General features: G+C 42.2%; 1 protein-coding gene across 7 annotated transcripts in view; it reads left to right on the top strand.

The window, feature by feature from the left end:
- The window catches only part of LOC119967264 (glycoprotein endo-alpha-1,2-mannosidase-like), a 39,647-nt gene extending 18,399 nt beyond the window's left edge, over positions 1–21,248 (top strand). For 5 of the 7 annotated variants that reach the window (XM_038799564.1, XM_038799563.1, XM_038799568.1 and 2 more), the window contains exons 3-6: positions 1,404–1,513; positions 6,001–6,183; positions 12,771–12,844; positions 15,531–21,248. In XM_038799564.1, coding sequence (XP_038655492.1) covers positions 1,404–1,513; positions 6,001–6,183; positions 12,771–12,844; positions 15,531–16,167 — 1,004 coding nt within the window. In that variant the 3' untranslated portion in view covers positions 16,168–21,248. The remainder of the gene's footprint in view (positions 1–1,403; positions 1,514–6,000; positions 6,184–12,770; positions 12,845–15,530) is intronic. The other 2 variants (XM_038799567.1, XM_038799566.1) reach the window with 1 other exon arrangement.
- The last annotated feature ends 953 nt before the right edge of the window (positions 21,249–22,201 follow it).

Genomic DNA, 22,201 nt, shown 5'->3' with positions numbered 1-22,201 from the left:
AGGAAAACCAAGGGCAAAAACCACCAAACTACAGTGGTAATGTTGAGAATAGCATTGGACTGGAAATCAGAAATGCATATGTTAACGGAACATCCGTGATTATGAAGACATTTCAAAGATAACCAGGCGACTTGTAGAGCTGAACTTCTTTCAACTACTTTTTTTCCTCAAATTTATTTCAGATTTTTAAAATGATAATGTATTAGTGATGTAAAATTCCTTTCTAGCTAGCTATTGGTAGGACATGGTGCTTTATTATGCTGATACTAGCTTCAGATATTCTTTGGAGGTAGTTAGAATAATAAATACATTGTTATCTTCAGACAAATCTGGTGTATTGAACCCTTTAAACAAAAGAAAAAGTATTCTTGAGCTGTTGCACTTTGTACTGCTTTTTGGCTCATAATCTCCCGCACCATATTCCTCACTGTAGGCTTGCAAGCACACTAATGTTATTTAGTTAAAGCTGCTATCTCTAGTCTAAATCCAAGTTTCTATTTAGGAAAGGAAGTACAAAATCTATTATTTCATTATTGGGAACCTGGCATGATAACTCCACACACTAACCATTATGCTTTTCTGGCACCTTGGTGATTATACAAAAGTACTTTGTTAAATTAGCAGCTATTATGCACTTGTGGAGATTTGTGATAGGCATGTGTTATAGCACAACGAGCCAACAGGTCTTGACTGATTGGTTTGACACCTGAATGCAGCTCATATAGTTATTAGATAATGATGAAGCTGCACGTGTTTGCCAAATGGCTAGCTATTCTTATTGGTTTAATAAGTGCACTAAACATTAGAGCTGCTCGATCAAATGTCTTGTGGCAACACACTTCTTAATTCTGTGCTTTGTTTTGTTGTAAGATTGGGTAGCGAGCGTTGCAGGATTATGTTCTTTATAAATAGCAAAAATGTTTGAAGTGGTTTCATAAAATTATAAAATCCCTACAATGCAGAAGGAGGCCATTTAGCCCATCACATCTGCGCCGGTCCTCAGCACCCTACCTAGCCCCCCCCCCCACCCAACACGCTCATCTTTTGGACACCTAAGGGCTAATTCTATCATGGCCAATCCACCGAACCTGCACATCTTTGGACTGTGGGAGTAAGCCAGAGCACCTGGAGGAAACCCTGGGACAATGTACAAACTGTACACCCAAGGCTGGAATTGAACTTGGGTCCATGGTGCTGTGAGCCAGCAGTGCTAACCACTGTGCCACCGATTTGTGTTGTCACAGTATATCAGAAGGAGTTGTTTGATTGTGCTTAATGAGAATAAGATCAAAAAATCTAGTGAATCGAGCCATAATCGTATTACTTATTGTGTGCCAGCATTCTGGAATGTGTTTGTTGATGCTGTACAGTTGCAAATATCTTTCTGTTCACTAATTCTGCAGGTGTGATGGCCTTGTCCTGGTATCCACCTGGAATGTCTGATGAGAATGGTGAACCCACAGAAGATCTAGTACCAGTTATATTGGAAGCTGCACATAAATATCAATTAAAGGTATTATTAAAATTTTACTTGTGACAGTTCTAGTTAATGGAATAAAACACCGTTTATTTGAGTGTTGCTGATAAAGGATGTGCTGTTGAAGCTTTCTGTCTTGTTCACACCATGACAGATTTAAGAATTTCAAAAGGAGTAACAATTTACATTGGTTGACAAGTTGACTCTTGTCAAGGTGTTGCCATGGAGAATGTACCAGAGATCTTCTGTCTTACATGCTTTAGTTGATTTCAAAGAAAGTTGCAATGCTTGGAGATGTTCATCTTTCATAGAGCAGACAGGTCCCGGCATATGGATATATGTAGCTTACTAATTGCAGAATCCATATCTAACATTGGGCGACTATCAGATTCTGACTGAAAACCGGTGTGTTTCTCACCAGTGAAACAGCCAGGTTTTCTCTCCAGATCTTCTTGCTCGTCGTCAAAAAAAGCAGGTAGGTGTATTGTGTGCCATCACCCTCGTGGGCTGGAGACTCAGTGCCCCAACCACCATTCCGGCAGTGGCCCAGGCATATTTAAAGATATTCAGATTGATGGTAATCATATTCATGCCCTCGTCACCGGTGGGGATGATCTCTTTCTGAGATCTCCCCACCGCAAATCCAGTTACTGTCCTTCCGCGAGAGTTGGCAGCCGCAACAGAATTTGGGTCCACAGTGAACAGGCCTGGAAAATCTGGGTAGCCACTATTCTGCAAGATAACTTTGATGTACCCTATTTCAGCATTTGGCTTGCAATGTGAGAAAATGGGCTTGGGGGTCTTATGTACAAGGTTGGCACTAGAGTGTGGAGCTGCTGGTATAACAATGCATATATTGACCATTGAAGGTAGGTTTTGAAGTAGATAGTAGTAGAGAACCCATAGTGGATTTCACAACGAGCATGTTGAAGAAAGTGAGCTCATTAAACTGCTCCTTCGAAAGGTGAATTTGAACGTGGAATGGGGGTGAATATAAAAAACTAGGAATTTTTACATTCATTTTCAAATACAGCAAATGCATTTTCTAAGTACTGAAAATATGTGAGGGATAGGAAGTTGGGAGTTATTCCATGGAAATTGTGTTTCTCATAGAAACCAACAAAATGTTAGCGAGAGCTGGGTCCAGATTGGATCCCAGGGCAACACCACCATTTGGGCGGGCAGTTTTGGTGTAGTTAAAACTGAACTCGACTGCAAGAGTTGCTAAGTCTGTAAATTTAATTGAGTACAGATTCCAATCTAATGTGCTGAAATAGGGAGCATCAAAGTTACCCTGTGATATATTGGCAACCCTAATAAGATATTGTTTGCTATTGACTGTGCATGTTTTTTAATTTTTTAATATAAATGTAGAGTACCGAAATATATATTTTTTTCCAATTAAGGGACACTTTAGAGTGACCAATCCACCTACCCTGCACATCTTTGAGCTGTGGGGTGAAACCCACGCAGACATGGGGGGAATGTGCAAACTCCACACGGACAGTGACCCAGGGCCTGGATTTGAACCTGGGTCCTCAGCGGCGTAGGCAGTATTGTACATATTCATATCACATATATGGGCCTCAAGACGGATCTGAAATTGGCAAACAAATATGCAGCCTACCTCAAATTACCCTGGAAGGTTAAAGTACGTCAAAATTTTGAGCAATGGATGAAGCTAGCTGTTTCACGTTGCTATTGTTCAGGAGCGACACAAGTGGAATTTCCCACTAACAGGATGCTGCCATCATGGCGGGACAGTGGTTCGGACTGCTGCCTCACAGTTCCAGGGACCCAGGTTCAATTCCGGCCTCGGGTGACTTTCTGTGTGGAGTTTGCACCTTCTCCCCATGTCTGACGGAGTTTTGTCCGGGTGCTCCGGTTTCTTGCCAAAGATGTGCAGGTTGGGTGAATTAGCCATGATAAATTGCCCCTTCATGTCCAAAAGGTTAGGTTAGGTTATTGGGTTAAAGGGATAGGGTCGGGGTCTGACCCTAGATAGGGTACCCTTTTAGAGGGTCGGTGCAGACTTGATGGGCCGAATGGCCTCCTTCTGCACTGTAGTGATTCTACCAAATAAAAGATATTCTGCCTATCATACACATCAATAATATGATGTATGAATCTCGGCACTGGTGCAATGCCAATATATTGTTGGCCATTCATCCCAATTACTGGTAGATTGTATCAAACAGCACATCCTCGTCTGTTTGCAGTAGATAGAGTAGTGACCATACTCCACCAGCCCCTGCTTTCAAAGCTTGGAACATAATGTGTAATGTTAGGGGAGGCAGTGGCATAATGGTATTGTCACTGGACTCCTAATCCAGAAACTCATTGAGATCCTGGGTTCGAAACCCACCATGGCAGACAGTGAAATTTGAATTCAATAAAAATCTGGAATTAAAAGTCTAATGATGACCTTGAAACCATTGCCAATTGTTGTAAAAACCCATCTGGTTCACTAATGTCCTTCAAGGAAGGAAAGCTGCCATCCTTACTCGGTCTGCCCTATACACGACTCCAAATCCACACTGCGATGCGGTTGACTCTTAACTGACCCCCCCGGCCTCACTAAAATGGCCGAGCATGTTACTCAGTTCAAGGCAATTAGGGGTGGGCAAAAAATGCTGGCCCAGCCAGCGATGCCCATGTTCCAAGAACAAATTTTTTAAATATATTTTGCAATTGGACAGCACCAGATGAACAATCCGGTACTAAGACTTGTGTTAACAATCATTTAGTTAGGCTTCCAATATGGCTCACTTATGATGATTGGAAGTGACATAGATTCACAGGCAGGATCCTGTCCTCTGCAAAAGGAATATATGTCCAAGCTTTGCAACTTGTTTGAATATTAAACTAAAGTGTAGGGTGACAGTAGTTTCCTGATGCATTCTCCATAGCACCACCTCAACCAGAGCCAACTTAACAACCAGTCAGCATCCTTTTCTTTGGATAAATTGTTTCTCCCTTTGAATTTGACATCTGTCTTGATGAGTACAAGATGAAAATCGTCAGCTTCTTCTTCTGGTTGTCCTCAAGTTCTACACTTTTACTTCTCAACTTAATAATCAATAATAATCTTTACTAGTGTCATTAACACTTTTTAAGTTACTGTGATTATCCCCTCGTCGCCGCTCTCAGCACCTGTTTGGGTACATAGAGGGAGAATTCAATGTCCAATTCACCTAACAAGCACGTCTTTCCAGACTTGTGGGAGGAAACTGGAGCACCCGGAGGAAACCCACGCAGAGATGGGGCGAAGGTGCAGACTCCACACAGACAGTGACCCAAGCCGGAAATTGAATCCAGGTCCCTGGTGCTATGAAGAGACGGTGCTAACCACTGTGCTGCAGTGCCGCCCTTTCTGGATCTATTGTTGTTATGCTAAACTAACAGTTGTAGAAAAATGTAGAAGAAAGCTACACAAGCTATTCTCCCCACAGATGAACATTGTTTGCCGTACCAATGAAACATTGGTTTTATAGAGCAATAATCCCTTTGGATACCTTGAGTGATCCTGTCATTAGTTGTATTTCTGTGATGTGCAGTTGTGTTAATTGTTAATAAAACAATGGCCCATTCTGCTTAGGATCCAGGAGCTCCCTTCCTAATAGCAGTGTTGGTACACCACATGGACTGCAGCAGTTCAAGAAGGTGGCTCAAAAGGACAATTGGGGATGGGCAATAAATGCTGGCCTAGCCAGCGATGCCAACATCATGCAAAAGAATAAATAAGGGATTGTGGTATTTGAGGATGAAAGCTTTATCTCAAACTTCGGAACTGGGTCAAACATGAAGCAGTATTTTGATCCAAATTGTGTATGAAGCGCTTTTGTGAGGAAGGTGTCAGAATGAGATTTTTCGATTTGGAATTATTGTTAGTGTGTGCGTCCGCCTGTGAGACATCCTCACCAGTTACCACTAAACATTAACTTAGGCAGCCGAGTGTCTAATTTTCTGATGCAAGCCGTACTGCCAATTTGCCATGCTGTTTGATGCTGAATGATTTTTGACACTTAAGGGGGCAGAGAGTAAGAAAGAACAGGATGTGGACTGGGAGAGTGGAGATGGGGAGTAGAGGGAATAAAGCTGAGGAGAGAGAGGAGCCTTAAAAAGGAGAATTTGACTCAAAAGGGATTGACACATGAGACAACAAAGTCAGGAGAAATACACCCATGGATGGGGTGCTGTCATGGTTGGTAAATAAAATTAGGATGGGGGTAACTAAAGGGAAATTGAGCACAATAAGTATAGTCTACAGGTGACATCCGAAGCAAATGGGGAGTTTGCGACATGAGAAAGGGCGATTAGCAGCCAGCAGACGGAATGGAACAGGAAGATGCAGCCAGTGGGAAGCATCAGGTTGAAATGGCAGACCTAACACAGCAAAATTTAACCCTAGGTTGTCAAATAATCCCAATTTTACTACTGATTTGCAGTTGTTTCCAAGTTATTCACCATATTAAAACCAAGAGTGGGTACTGTTCTAAATCCTGACAATATATTTATGCCAGTTTACATTCAGGGCGGTATTTACCAAGCAACCTGCTGCATGTTTATTGGCGGTGGAGGCAGTCAGCCTGTGGAATTTTCTGGTCTCACCGTTGTCAACGGAATTTCCCGGTGACAGCACCCCTCGCCGCCGGGAAACCTGTGTGCCGGCATGGGGCCAGAATTCCCACCAACATGAACAGTCAGTAAGTACCACCCTCCATTTCATATCAATCCAATTCTGCCCACAACACATGGCGGAAAACATAGAGAAAAGTTGAGCTAGTATTCTAATTTGTTTATAGTGATCCTTTGTAACAGGTTTTTAATCCAACCCCTATTTTCTTATGAGTACAAATAGTTTCTGTAAAGAGACCATTCCCATTGAAGCCAATATGTTGTTTTCTGGGAGCAAAAATAGTTTAGGCAAGATACAGTGCCACAATTATCAATTTATACTGCAAATAGGCTAGTGATTGTTGGTCAATAATTTTGATTTCTTTGTATACTCTTAATAAGCTGGGACTGGATACTGGTGGATGGTGAGTAAGGAGTCTTAACTTAAATCTGTTATAAAAATCTAATTTTGTTTGTAGTTGGCATGTCGCTAAAATCTAGCTTTTTAGTTAGTTAGCTAGTTCTAAAGCTCACAGCTTTAAGCACGATTTAGCAAAGCCTGGATTGGGAGAAGTGTTGGGTTTACCTTACTAAGAGTTGTCCAAACTGGTTCCTTTGTAACTGCCTTCACTATCCTTTGTATTATGAGCATAAAAAGCCTGCCAATTGCGAGTAATGTAATACTTGGGTGCAACTTAGAACTTAGTTTTGGGGGAGAATTGGAAAGAGGTGCTTTTTTACTTTCTAACATTCTCGACCCTCGGGAGGCTGCACGGTAGCACAGTCGTTAGCACCGTTGCTTCACAGCGCCAGAGTCCCAGGTTCAATTGGGTCGGTTTGGGTAGTTATCTGTGCGGAGTGTGCATGCTCTTCCCATGGGCGAAATTCTCCGACCCCCAGCAGGGTCGGAGAATCGCCTGGGGCCGCCGAAAATCCCGCCCCTGCCGTGGCAGAGATTCTTCGCCACCCGGGAAGTGGCGGTGGCGGGAATCTCGCCACTCTGATCGGAGAGGCCCCTGCGGCGATTCTCCGGCCCGGATGGGCCGAAGTCCTGCTGCTGGGAGGCCTCTCCCGCCGCCGAGGTTTGAACGACCTCTGGAACGGCGGGATCAGCGGCGCGAGCGGGTCCTGCGGGGGGGGGGGGGGGGGGGGGGGGGGGGGGGGGGGGGGGGGGGGGGGGGGGGGGGGGGGGGGGGGGATCAAGCCCCGGGGGGTACCCCCACAGTGGCCTGGCCCGCGATCGGGGCCCCCCGCTCAGACTCCGGGCCAGTGCCCTGGGTGCACTATTTCTCCTCCGCGGCCGCCACGGCCTCTGCCATGGCGGAAGCGGAAGAGAACCCCACATCGCGCATGCGCCGGCCGGCGAAAGCCTTTCGGCCAGCCCCGCTGCCGGGGGCGCCGGTTTTTTGCGGCAGTCTTCTGGTGTCAACCGCTCCAGCGCGGGGCTGGCCCCCAAAGGTGGGGAGAATCCCCACCTTTGGGGAGGCCCGAACCCTGAGTGGTTGGCGCCACTCCCCTACGCCAGGACCCTCCGTCACGCCGGGGAGGGGAGAATCCCGCCCCATGTCGGTGTGGGTTTCCTCCGGGTGCTCCGGTTTCCTTCCACAAGTCCCGAAAGATGTGCTGAAAGATGTGAATTAGACATTCTGAATTCTCTCCATGTCCCTGACCAGGCGTCAGAGTGTGGCAACTAAGGGATTTTCACTGTAACTTCATTGCAGTGTTAATGTAGGCCTACTTGTGACGCTACTAAAGATTACTTTATTATTAAGTGGTCTTACACTGCTGCAGGAGAAGAAGGTACTTTTTAGTGAGTATCTAGTGAGTGACTAGGATTTATTCTATTTTGAAGGTTCAAAATATTATAACAAATACTATGTTAATAAAATATATAAACACAAAAATAAAATATTTAATTAGATAAAATAATTAAATTGTTAATTGGAACCCATTAAGGTGGCAGGACATGCAATGTGTCACAGCTATCGCATGTGGGAGCTCCTGGATGCCAGTTTGATCCAGGGCAAACACATCTGCAGTAAGTCCGAGCAGCTTTGGCTCTGAGCTTGCACTGGAGGCTGAACCTCAGACCTGCGATCCATCAGAGAGGAGAAAAGTTACTTAGATTCTTTTGCAGCAGGAGGCAGTCGTACCTCCTTGGATAGGGTCTTCTGATTTAGTCAGTGTTCAGGGACAGGAGAGTGTGACTGCAAGACAGGACTTGGAGGGCAAAACGTGTAGGAGTCTCGGCCTTTGCAATTGTCTAACAGTGTTCTTCAAACTTTTTTTACGGGGCCCCATTTCTCCAACTGGCTAACCTTTGGGACCCAACCCAGCCGATTTGCGCGACCCATCATTTTCTCTTGCCTTGTTTGCTGCTGACAAAGATGATGGATATGGTTTTGGGTCCCTTTGGCCCTTGTACACGCTTCTCCAGTGGAACCTGTTGGATGAAGGTGAAGCCTTCCGGTGTCAAAGTATGGAGTCTCCATCTGTCCAAAGTTCTGCATTTTGTTTCCTGTAAAATGTTATAAAATAACCCCCCCCCCCCCCCCCCCCCCCCCCCCCCCGAACTTGTAAAACAAAAGCTGCGGCTGTTTTTTTTTTAAAAAAGCAGCCGTGCGGCGCTCATGCGCATAGTTGTGCGCATGCGCGCCGATGATCTGGCACGCATGCGCAGTGCGGCCGCATTTTTATTACATGTTCCTGGCCATTTTGAAGACCGCTTGCAGCCGGCATTATTAACAGCTGGCTGTTGCGCATAGATTTACACAATCGGGAATGCCACAACGGACGGCTCCACGACCCTCCCGGCGCCGCCCGCAGACCGACCAGTGGTCACGTCCCCGGGTTTGACATGCCTGGTCTAACAGGTTTGAGGTTTATTAGCTCTTTTGGATGAGAGTGGCATCTGTAGGTTGGGATGAGCTAACTGATCTGGTGCAATGGTACAGGAAACGATTCAAGTGGGGTGAGCAAAAAGAAATGTAGTGGTAGCAGGGTATAGTACGTGCATAGTGAGAGGGATTTACACCTTTCTGCAGCAAGGAGCGCGAGTCCAGACGGCTGTGTTGCCGGCCGATGCCAGGGTTTGGAATATCTGCTTGGGAACTTGAAGTGGGGAGGGGAGGATCCATAGGTACCAATGGCTTAGGCAGGATATAGAAGGAGGTTCTGCATAGTCAGTCTGACGCCCTAGGCACAAATTAAGAAGCAGAACCTTGAAGATCATAATTTCTTGGTTATTACCTTAGCCACGTGCAAATCGGCTGAGGAAAAATCAGATGAGAGATGAATGTGTGGTTCAAAGACTTGTGTGGGAGAATTAGGTTCCGGTTTGTGGGACAATGGCACAAGGGAAAGTGAGATCTGCACCTGAACTGTGCTGGGGCTAGTGTTATTGCGAGCTGCATAACTGGGGAAAGTAGAGAGTGTTTAAACTAAATATTGGGGGCAAGGAATCCAATTTGGAAAGATGTAGTAAATCAATGAGGAGAGACGAGGCAAACGAGCAAAGTGTTATGGGAAATGAAAACTAGACCGTGACAGGAAGGGATAGTAAATCAACAGATGAGACTCGAGGTTATAAAAAGAATGAAAGGGTAAAAGTAAAAGCTCCGTAGTTAAATGCACGTAGGATTTGAAACAAAACGGGTGGACTGAGTGCACACATGGAAATAAATTAGTACGATTGAGGGAGACATGGCTGCAGGAGGACTTGGATTGTGACCTGAATACCGAAAGGTACAGGACATTTAGGAAGGATGGATAGTGAGGAAAAAGTGGAGGAGTGGCTCTGTTAGTTAATGATGGTACAGTATTAAGATAATAGAGATCATTAAGATAATAGGCCTCTGGGAACTGGGTTTAGATGAGAAATGGTAAAACAAAAAGTCACTTATGGGAGTAGTGTAGAGGCTCCCTAATAATTGCATGGTAGGGTGGAGCATAAAGGAAGAAATAATTGAAGCTTTGTCAAAAATGTATGACAATAATCATGGGATATTTTAGATTACATGTGGACTGGAACAATCAGATGGGCAAATCTAACCTAGAATGCTGAGTTAATTTATGTTTTCAGGATAATTTTTGGAGACAGTAGATTATACTGGACCTCATTGTGCCACAAGATCAGAGTAATTAATGAACCAGTGAAGGAGCCCTAGGGAAGCAGTGTCAATAATATACCATTTTACATTCAGTTTGAAAGCGAGAGGAGTGGGCCTGAGACTGTGTTTAAATTTCGAACAGGGCAATTCTGAGCGCATGAAAGCTGGACTAGCTAAAGTGAATTGGCAAATTAAGTTCAGGGACAGGTCAATAGAGATGCAGTGATGAATAGTTACGGGGATGTTTCAGAATTACAGAATAGATGCATTCCAACAAGTAAGAAAAAGTCCAAGGGATGGACCCATCATGCATGGTTAACTATAAAGGTTCAAGACAATAACAGACTTCAAGAGCATACAATTGTGCAAAGGTAGGTGGCAGGTTTGAAGATTGGACAGGATACAAGGAACAACAAAGAATGATTAAAAGATTAATAACAAGGCACAAATTAGAGCAGGAGTGTAAGCTAACCAGAGAGTTTTTCTAAATATTTAAAGAAAAGAGTGAACAAAGAAACCCATGTTCGATTCCAGCCTTGGATCACTGCCTGTGTGGAGTTTATACGTTTTCCCCATGTCTGCATGGATTCACTCAGGGGGCTCTGGTTTCCTCCCACAGTCCAATGATGTACAGGGTAGGTGGATTGGCCACGGTAAAATTGCTCCTTTGTCCAAAGGTTAAGTGGGTTTATGGGGATAGTACAGGTAGAGCACTCTTTCAAAGGTTGGTGCAGACTCAATGGGCCAAATGGCCTCCTTATACACTGTAGTGATTCTGTGAAATCTGAAAGCATTAGTCTTCTGGAAACGAGTCTGGAGATTTAAAAAAAAATTTTATTGAGTTTTTGATATATAAACAAATATAAATATGAACAAGTATTGGGAGTTAAACTAATGAATATAAGTAGTAAAACTATTTACACATAGATCGGCTTTCACTATTTACATAAATACATCACGGTTTTCCCTTCTTTTTATTCCTTTGTTACAGTGGTGGTTGTGGTCCCCTGTATTTCGCTTCCCACCGTTTTTCTCTTTGCTTTTCTTTCCTTTGCTTCAGGTTGTTGTTGCACCTGTCCCCCACCCCCATGTCTCCTGTTTCTCTTGTTGGGCTTAGTTGAGTTCCATGTTCCATGGGCAGCACAGTAGCCTTGTTGATAGCACAATTGCTTCACAGCTCCAGGGTCCCAGGTTCGATTCCGGCTTGGGACACTGTCTGTGTGGAGTCTGCACATCCTCCCCGTGTGTGCGTGGGTTTCCTCCCACAGTCCAAAGATGTGCAGGTTAGGTAGATTGGCCATAATAAATTGCCCTTAGTGTCCAAAATTGCCCTTAGTGTTGGGTGGGGTTACTGGGTTATGGGGATAAGGTGGAGGTGTTGACCTTGGGTAGGTTGCTCTTTCCAAGAGCCAGTGCAGACTCGATGGGCCGAATGGCCTCCTTCTGCACTGTAAATTCTATGATATCTATGATGTTCCCCGACCCCCCCTTCTTTCTCTCTTCTTTCCCCCCCCCCCCCCCCCCCCCCCCCCCCCCCCCCCTCCCTTCCATTACTGTGTCGTGGCCACTCCCTCCTGATCTTTGGCCAGCTACAGTTGGCTACAAACAGATCTTGGAACAACTGGGTGAATGGCTCCCCCAGGGCCTCAGGTTTTATTTGCGACTTGGGTCACCGTCTGTGCAGAGTCTGCACGTTCTCCCAGTGTCTGCGTGGGTTTCCTCCCACAGTCCACAAATGTGCAGATTAGGTGAATTGGCCATAATAAATTGCCCGCAGTATCCAAAAAAGGTTCAGTGGGGTTACGGGGACAGGGTGGAGGAGTGGACTTAAGTAGGGTGCTCTTTCCGAATGGCCTCCTTCTGCACTGTAAATTCTATGAATCTCATATTTATCATGCTAACTTTCTTGACAGGACTTGGGACATGTTCTGTCTTAAAATTTTCTGCTTGTTTCCCCCACTTGTGTTTAAAGTCACAAAGTCAAGAGTTTTACAGCACAGACAGAGGCCCTTCGGCGCATTGTTTATGTGCTGGCCATCAAACATCTATCTATTCTAATCCCATTTTCCCACACTTGGTCCATAGCCTTGAGCTTACTGATGTAATTACATTTTAACAGTGTTGTTACCTACAGGGCAGTATAAATTTATCTGGTCTTCTATAGCATGGATAATAAAAATATCCACTACAACTTGACCAGTCTGTAATATGGAATTTGTTTGTCATTAAGTGATGATCCTCTGACATAACAACATCTAATGTATTTGAATTCTTCTGTTCAGATTCTGAAGTGCCATTGCAATCTTTTTTGTATAATTGCACACTTTATGCATCAACGTTCATTGATGTTTCTTCATGAGACTTCCAACAGTAATTCATTATGTTTTAGAATTGAATGGTGCCAATCTAAAAAGCCTCAAGACAAATTAGAAACCACTCTAACCCAAAGAGACTTTAAGAATTTCCCTTCAGAAATTTATCACTGCTGCACTGTCATATAGCTATGTAATTATACTGAAATATCAACTGACTGGGCCTCTACTGATTGTGATATTTTATTTTCAAAGGTCATCTTCCACATTGAGCCATATGAAGGGAGAGAAAACACTTTGTACAATAATTTAAAGTACATCATTGACAAGTGAGTTTTTCCCGATCAGCATGTTTAAAATCTTGGTTCCAATTACAAGTAATTTTTCATCTGTAACTTGTCTGTCTCGATTTAAAAATATGAATAATGATGATTCTTTTTCGGGACACAGTATGACAGCACTGTAACGGAAATAATCATTTTTCATTTTAATTTGTACTGGAAAACGTGCAAGTAACTTGACATGGATTTATGGCTGAAAGAAAGCACATGTTATTTAAGCTTTTTGTCTTGCACTCAAACAAGCCAGTCAGCAGAACACAAAATGTAAAGGAACCAGCAGTTTGTTGACCAGGGGCCATAGATTTAAAATAAAGGACAGGAGGTTTAGAGGGGATGTGTGGAAAAACCTTTTCACCCTGAGTGGTGGGAATCTGGCAAAGTCTGCCTGAAAGGGTGGTGGATGGAGAGATCCTCAACCTTTAACCTTCGCCAGTTAGAGGCTGGTTTAGCACAGTGGTCTAAACAGCTGGCTTGTAATGCAGAACTAGGCAGCAGCGCGGGTTCATTTCCCGCTCCGGCCTCCCCGAACAGGCGACGGAATGTGACGACTAGGGGCTTTTCACAGGAACTTCATTGAAGCCTACTTGTGACAATGTGATTATTATTATTATATTATTATTAAGAAGTATTCAGATGTACACTTTCGATGCCAAGGTATTCAAGACAGTGGGCCAAATGTTTGAAAATGGGATTAGAATAATTAGCAGGTTGATTTTGACTGGCGCAGACGTGATGGGCCAAAGGTCTTTTTGTGCTGTGAACTGCTATGACTCTGCATTAATACATATTCAACAGTTAGTTTGTAAGTATAGTTTTTAAAAATACTTCCTACAAAATCACTTGGCGCATAATTCAAAATGTGACATTTGTTTTCCACCCCTCACCAATTATATTTCTGTGGGTTCAGCAAGTGACTCTTCATTATTGAAACGGGAAAATTAGTGTTGATGATGTTTGCTTTTCAAAAAATTGTACACATGGCTTTTGTCTCTTCCCACAGCTTTTTCTTTCCTCCATTTTATTTTTAATTGTCTAGTGAACACTCTACTTCTGTTTTCCTCCCCCTCCACCGCCTCAAAATATTGCAGAACACAACGACAGCTTATCATGCTGGTACTGTTCCTTTTGAAAGAGTTCTGTGTTTGTGTTCTATTCCCCTATTATTTCCCGTAGTCTTGCAACATTTCCCCTTCAAAATAGTTGCGATATTCCCATTGCTTGCACAACCCTTTCAGGCAGTGTATTCCAAATTATATTCACTTGATGTATTAAAAAAAATACTGTTTTCCTCTAGTTCTTCTGCCAATCACCTGGTTCTTCTGCTAGTGGAAACAGTTTCTTCTTATTTACTTTATTAAAACTGTTCCCCATGTCTGTGTGGGTTTCCTGCGGGTGCTCTGGTTTCTCCCACAGTCCAAAGATGTGAATGTTTAGTGGTTTAGCCATACTAAATTGCCCCTTAGTGCCAAAAGGTTCGGTGGAGTTACTTGGTTACGGGGATAGGGTCGGGGCATGGGCTTAGGTAGGGGACTCTTCAAGGATCGGTGCAGACCACATGGCCTCCTTCTGCACTGTAGAGATTCTATGATTTTGAAAACCTCTTCTTTGGTACCACTCTAGTAAATCTCTCCTGCACTCTTAAGGCCCCCTACTTTCCTAAAGGTGACTTGACCACAATGCTCCTGTTTTCTAACCAGTGACTCGGGGTTTCACACAAATGTTGTACTCCATACATCTATTTATAAGGCAGCATGGTGGTTAGCATCAATGCTTCACAGCTCCAGGGTCCCAGGTTCGATTCCCGGCTGGGTCACTGTCTGTGTGGAGTCTGCACGTCCTCCCCGTGTGTGCGTGGGTTTCCTCCGGGTGCTCCGGTTTCCTCCCACAGTCCAAAGATGTGCGGGTTAGGTGGATTGGCCATGCTAAATTGCCCGTAGTGTAAGGTTAAGGGGGGGTTGTTGGGCTACGGGTATAGGGTGGATACGTGGGTTTGAGTAGGGTGATCATGGCTCGGCATAACATCGAGGGCCGAAGGGCCTGTTCTGTGCTGTACTGTTCTATGTTCTATAGAGGACCCCACATGCTTTTTACTAGCTTTCTCAACCTGTCCTGCCACCATCAAAGATTGTGCATCCCAAATATCCCTTCCTGTATCCTCTTTAAAAATGGTATTATTTAGTTGCTATGCTCATCCTATTCTTCTTACCAAAATGCTAAATTGCATTTGCCAAGTGTCTGCCAATGTCACCCAGAAACCTGTTCTATTTTCTTCACTGTTACTACATTTTTGTGTCCTCAGCAAACTTTTAAGTTATGCCCTACATATCCCTTTAATGTATCTCGGAAAGAGATGCACTGGGCAGACGCCAGTATGTACTTCCTCCTGTCTGGAAAAACAGCGATTTGGCATTACTCTCCGCCTGTACTATCCTTTAGCCTATTTCATATACTTGCTGCCACTGACCCTTTTTAATCCCATGGCTTTACTACTTAGTTATTTTCAGAATGGGGATTTGTTTCTACATGTTTGATCAAATTCAGCCTTTTTATAAAAATTGGCAGCATGCTGGGCCACAATTTTGGAATTAAATATTTTTGAAGTCTTATGCCATGTATTCATGGTAAAATCATGTGAATAATGGCAGTATTTTTTTTTGTCTTTTCCCCTTTATAGATATGGATCCCATCCTGCATTTTACAGGTACAAGACCAGCGCTGGAAGAAACCTTCCAATGTTCTACATTTATGACTCGTACTTAATAAGCCCAGGGTCTTGGGCCAACCTTCTCTCTGTGTCTGGATCCCGCTCTCTTCGGAATACTCAATACGATGCATTGTTCATTGCCCTAATTGTAGAAGAAAAGCATAAAAATGAAATTCTTCAGGCTGGTTTTGATGGGATGTATACGTACTTTGCAACAAATGGATTCTCCCATGGTTCTTCCCATCACAACTGGCAAGCACTAAAAGATTTCTGTGATAGTAATAACCTTATGTTTATTCCAAGTGTAGGACCAGGCTATATAGACACTAGTATAAGGGCTTGGAACAACCACAATACTAGGAACCGAGTCAATGGCAAGTATTATGAGACAGCATTAAGTACTGCCCTTCTAGTGCGTCCAGAAATAATCACCATAACGTCTTTTAATGAGTGGCATGAAGGAACTCAGATAGAAATGTCTGTGCCCAAGAAGTCAAGTCAGTTAGTTTATCTGGACTATTTGCCTCACAAGCCAGATATCTACCTGGAGCTTACACGTAAATGGGCAGAAAAATTTCGCAGAGAGAAAGAACAGTGGTTGATGTGACTTTTTGAGTCTTGATGTGGAAATGCTGGCGTTGGACTGGGGTGAGCACAGTAAGAAGTCTTACAACACCAGGTTAAAGTCCAACAGATTTGTTTCAATCACTAGCTTTCGGAGCACTGCTCCTTCCTCGGGTGAATGAAGAAGGAGCAGTGCTCCGAAAGCTAGTGTTTGAAACAAACCTGTTGAACTTTAACCTGGTGATGTAAGACTTCTTTTTGAGTCATGCAATAGGGAATAGAATAATTTTTGAGGTATGGCATCGAGCATTACAAAAACATATTTTTGTTAAGCAAGGCTCTGGAAGGAGATTTTAGTTTTAGGTGATTTGATTCTTCTAAAAACGAGTCCTGTGTAATCACTCACTAAAAGATGAGTTTCAGTATTGGGTAAGACGTCATGCACGGAGTATGTAACATTTGTGAAACTTTGAATTGTTTTTCTTCTATTGAAATTTGTGCTAAGTATACTTGTGTGGATGCTAGTAGCCCTGTTTTGTCTAAGTTACTGTTTTTCATACATGGTCCTGATTTGAGTGTCTGCAGTCAGGTTAACCATTTCCATCATCATGTATTCCTGTGTGTGTTGTGATAGCAATCATGAATAGTAATGTTGGCTGATTAGTTCCCTCCCAAAGCCACAGGTGCTGAGGGCACTTGTAGTATGAGTATCACAGCATGATTCAGTTGTCAAAATTGGGATCCTCCTGCATTATATATGGGTCATTGTTGAAACACGGTGAATTTACAAAGTGACCTGCCAGTAGCAGTTACTGATCAAATTAAATTCTAAATTTTTAATTTGGTTGCTGTTAGAGCATTGAATATATTTGAACGTATGTAGGCTTTCAGTTGCACAACTAATATGGAGAATGCCAAGATGTGTTTTCTGTGGAGGTAGGTGATGGGTCAGATGAAATTACATTAAACTTCGGAGCCGCCTTCTCCCCATTTGTTTTTTATTGATTGGAAACCTGTGAATGCCACATTTGTTTATATTGTCATGTTCATATCAATTTAAAAAGTTTGGCTTGAGCCCTTGCAGCATCCACACTGCAATGAGGCTCAAGACGCACAAGAATAGATCAGGTGGAGGGTGGGCTGGAGATGGATCTTCAGGCTGGATTTTTAGCCTGAAATGGAGGGAGGCAGCGACAGGATTTTTTGCCACCAGCCCATGGCATCCTGCTGCTCTTTCAAGTTGGAAGGTTATGATTGTGCTGCTTTTAACTGGGCAGCCAGCCCACCCTCTGGCCCACAATTAGCTGCTCAAGGGAAAACTACATTGTTTACCACACGCTGCGGGCCTCTGACCTCCATTTGAGCCTTTGGAGAGATTCAGAAGCTCGGAGGCAAATTTCTGTCCTTGGGTAAATGATAATTGAACCCTCAAAAAATCCTGTTTTAAAATAAAAAGTCTTCACATTTCTTGGACCTTTTTCAAGATTGGAAAGGTATCACCATTATTGGCATTATTTTGTATAAGTATACTATAATAGTTTAATTGGTAGATTTGCCAAATCTGTATTTCCAGACTTTTAAAACTTGAGCTATTTCTTGTTTTTCTAACTTTGTTTTCTCTCTCTTACTGCACCTGGGGTTTTCTTTAAATGTTGATCAACAGTGAATGGCTGTCGGACTGGAAACTTAAAATTTGAGGAGATATTTTTATTTAATGACTTGAATGGCTAATGGCTTCTCAGAATTTTTAATTTTGGAGTCGATTGAAATGTGACAACTGTACTTGCCAATGACTGACCTTGCATGATCACAATAATTACACTGCCTAAGTAAGGTTTCCAAGCTCCGATCTTACAGACAAACTCTTTCCCAACGATGCTTTAACACCTGTGCTGTTAAGGCTATTGATTTGTGATTTGTCTCCCAATACAAATAATATTCAGTTGGTAAAAGGATGCCATGAAGGTGTGTGAGATTAGATGGTCCATTAGTTAGTGGGAACCTTTTTCTTAAATAGCAATCTCGATGCTCACGTTCTGAATATGCACCACTAAATTTTCCTCTAAAGATAGATTTGGAATGACACTGCTGCTATGTATTCCAGTTGACAGATTTCGGTTGTGTTTGAGGGGGGATTATTTTGTGCTTTCTTTATCGGTTCAATTTGGAAATATGTTGACTAGGCTGCAAATGTAATGAACCTTCTTTTAATCCATATATTTAAGATTTAAATTTTATTCAGCTTGTGGAAACTGATCTACTAATGTGTCTAGCTTTTTGTTTATTGAGAAATATGAACCATCAGACTGACCTAGCAATAATATGTTTTCTAAAATTTCACTTAGTTACATAACTTGCCTTGATTTAAATTTTCAGCTTACTCCAGTGTGGCGAGACCCTATTTTCACTGTATTAGAATTGCTTCAGTCCCCTGGGGGTCAAATTAATTGGTTCCCCATTTGATATAGGAAAAGTGGAAATCAGTCATTGTTAAAACGATTCACAAAGTTCTTGTCTACAGTCTAACAGGTTCATTCTATTACTGCACACTATCAGAGACCACCCTTGCCTCAACACCGCTCCAAGTGATACACATAATGGTTATGCTGGATTAGCAATCCAGAATTGATATCTCCATAGAAGTTTCAGAATTTCAATTTAGTTGAAAGATATTGAAAATAATTGTTTGATCAGTAAAAGTGATGTTGATTATTGTAAAACCCCAGTTGGTTCACTCATGTTCTTCAGGCAGGGAAACCTGACATTTTTATCCGGACTTGCCCACATATGACATGAGTTCCACACAAGCATGGTTGTCTCAAATCGAACTGCATTCTGAAGTGGCCCAGCAAGCCAGTCAGTTTTATCAAACTGCTGCATGCCTCAGGTTCAAGGAGGTCTGCTATCTCCTTCCCAGGGAAACGTGAAATGTGCAATAAATGCTGATTTTGCCAGCTATGACCACATTCTCTGAGAATTAATTTAAAAACAAAATTGGGCACATGCTGAACAAGGTGTGCTGACGTTTCAGGTTAGGGTCCATGCCAGCAGTATGTACTCATTACAAAATAGCCCTTTATATAGCTTTTATATATTTTTTAACAGACTAATTGTAGACTAATTTTCTGATGTGTTTTGTGCATGTTTAACATTGGGTGGGGGGAGGGGCAATTGGAGGGGAAAACAACTGTCTTGAAATGTTGACTTCAAAACTCGTGAGTTTCAAGAGACTCCAAGTTGGTTGTACTAATCCCACCGGTAGCATGCTTAAGTCAGCTAACTCTACAGACTGCACCTTTTGGCATTTTATTTCCTTTGGTCAATACCAAACGATGTAGCATATTTAACATTGAGCCATCAGGAGTGAGCTGTTTGTGTGCCTCAAATGGCAACACTGATTCTGAATTGTCATTTATTCTATTTTGTCCTTAAAGAGTTGCAATACCTTTTGTGTGTTTATCAGAAACATTCTTTGGTTTGTATAATGTTTTTCTTTCCCCAGCACTGTGTATGATGCCTTAACCACTTGCGTATCCTAACAAACAAAAATGAGCACTAGGGAGCCAAATGGCATTGTATTCCTGAATACCACTAATAGCTCCTTTTAGCAAATTTTTGTTTTGGTGAAAACCATAACCTGCTTGTAGCAAATCACTGGAGTACTCCGAAATGAATACAGAAGCAGGCAGAACAATTATTGTACAGTGTTATATATCACTTTAAATTAGGCCAATCCCTATAGTTCAAAAAATCTCACCTTCAGGTTTATTTTTCAAAACATAAATTAGAAACTAAATTTTGAGCAATAGCTCAAATTGGAAATACTTAAGAAATATAATGTAGCAATTAAAAATAACACATAGTGTGACCATTTGTAATTTGAGTGCAGCTCATGATGTTAAATCCTAACGTTGGCTCCAAAAGCAGAGGTTGCATATTTAAGTATTCTGATAACTTTTGTATAATTTTCATTTTGGAAAAGAAAATAACAGGCAAGTACAGACTTTGCATCAATCTTTGTTTAATTTTGGACTACAACTTGTGCATCACATTATTGCAATATGCTTCATTGAGCATATCCATGTCACTTTGTGTTGCAATTAGTATTAAAATATAGATTTTTTTTTCCTAATTTTTTTAAGAATGACAATCTATTGGGGCAGTGTGGGAATACTATAGCATTTTAATGTGGAAGGGGAACAAAACCACAGATAAACTGCTGTCTGTAAATAAATGTGGCTAATGTCTGCAACATTATTTGAGGCAGTCTTGAATTTGCATTTTCAATATTCCTAGATAATACCACATATATGTCTGATTAGATTAAGGTAGATATTATAAGAATCTTTATTCGTGTCACAAGTAGGCTTACCTTCACAGTGCAATGAAGTTAGTGAAAATCCCCTAGTCGCTACACTCTGGGTACATTGAGGGAGAATCCAGTGTCTCCAATTCACCTAAGAAGCATGTCTTTCGGGACTTGTGGAAGGAAAGCGGAACACCCGGAGGAAACCCACGTGGAGAATGTGCAGACTCCGCATAAACAGTGACCCAAGCCGGGAATTGAACCCGGGTCCTGGCGCTGTGAAGCAACAGTGCTAACCACTGTGCTGCCCTAGCTCCAGCATTTCCTGACTGACATTTCATTGATGTGGAAATGCCGGCGTTGCACTGGGGTGAACGCAGGAAGAAGTCTTACAACACCAGGTTAAAGTCCAACAAGTTTGTTTCCAATCACTAGTTTTCGGAGCATAGCTCCTTCATCGTTAAATGTTGGTCAGGGGTTAAACTTCACAATTATTTTCAATAAAAATGCAAGTGAAGAGAAATCCAGTATCAGTCAGGTAAACATAAATTAAAAATTACTTGAGCCAAAGGACCTCACTCTAAACCAAATGTTGTTTTGTCATTTCATCAAGTTTTGGAAGCAGAATGAATGTGTCAAATGTAAGGTCACATTTAAAAAATATTAGATTGTCTAATAATGTGAGTACATTGTTTTGCTTACTGATCAGCTACCTGTATAAAGTGAAACTAATTGGCAAGTTGTGAAATAAAGACTCCGCTATGTTTATAATGCATGAGCCTCTCCATTCCAGCAAAATAAAAATCAATACCACTTCATTTTGAGCTTTCTGATATTGTTTTCCTATTACTTAATGTGTTATTTTGTCTCAGTATTTGTAAAACGTGAGGGTCAGTTCGATCAGTTGGCTGTAAGGCCGGTTTGATGCGGAGCGGTGCCAACAGCATGGGTTCAATTCTTATACAGGCTGAGATTATTCCTGAAGGCTCCATCTTCCCAACCTTGCTCCTCGCCGAAGGTATGGTGGCCCTCTGGTTAAATTATCACAGTCAGCACCCGGGGAGAGCAGCCTATGGCCCTTTGGTACATACTACTTGATTGTTATATTCACAGGAGATTTTCAGTTTCATTCCTGAATATTATAATATTTTACCACCACATTTTTACCCATTTTTAAAATGATGCATACTGATACAAGATGAATTGTTTCCAACTTTATGGCTGATCTTTACAACCATTTTGGAATGTCTAAAATTAGAAAGACAATTTTATCACTTTAAATTATAAATTTTATCAGAGCAGTTAACTATTGTATAAAATATTTACTGTCTGTGTTCAGGGATGCCTTCTTTGGAAGTTCAGAAAACTTGTCTGTCTTGTGTGCAGAATTTAATTATATATTCAGTACTGACATACATCTTTGGGTATTGCACATACACTGAGGAACAAAGACTTTGGAACAAGCACGAGAGATGTTGGACCTGTGACAGTAAGGGTTGGGATCACGGGTATGATTCATTGGACAAGCAGGAAGGAAAGTGAATTGTAATGATCACTGATGAGGAATTCCAATAATATTTTCTAGTAAAGGTTTACTGATTTGGTCGTGAAAAATGTGAAGTGGAAGTTTACATTTTTTTGCTCCTGTGATCCCCATGGAGACTGATAATATTAACAAAGAAAATTACAGCACAGGAACAAGCCCTTCTGCCCTCCCAGCCTGCGCCGATCCAGATCCTTTATCTAAACCTGTTGCCTATTTTCCAAGGTC

Source organism: Scyliorhinus canicula, chromosome 6, assembly GCF_902713615.1.
Source record: "Scyliorhinus canicula chromosome 6, sScyCan1.1, whole genome shotgun sequence".
Classification (NCBI taxonomy): Eukaryota; Metazoa; Chordata; class Chondrichthyes; order Carcharhiniformes; family Scyliorhinidae; genus Scyliorhinus; species Scyliorhinus canicula.
Note: the sequence above shows the minus strand (reverse complement) of the source record. Positions and strands in the feature narration are given on the sequence as shown.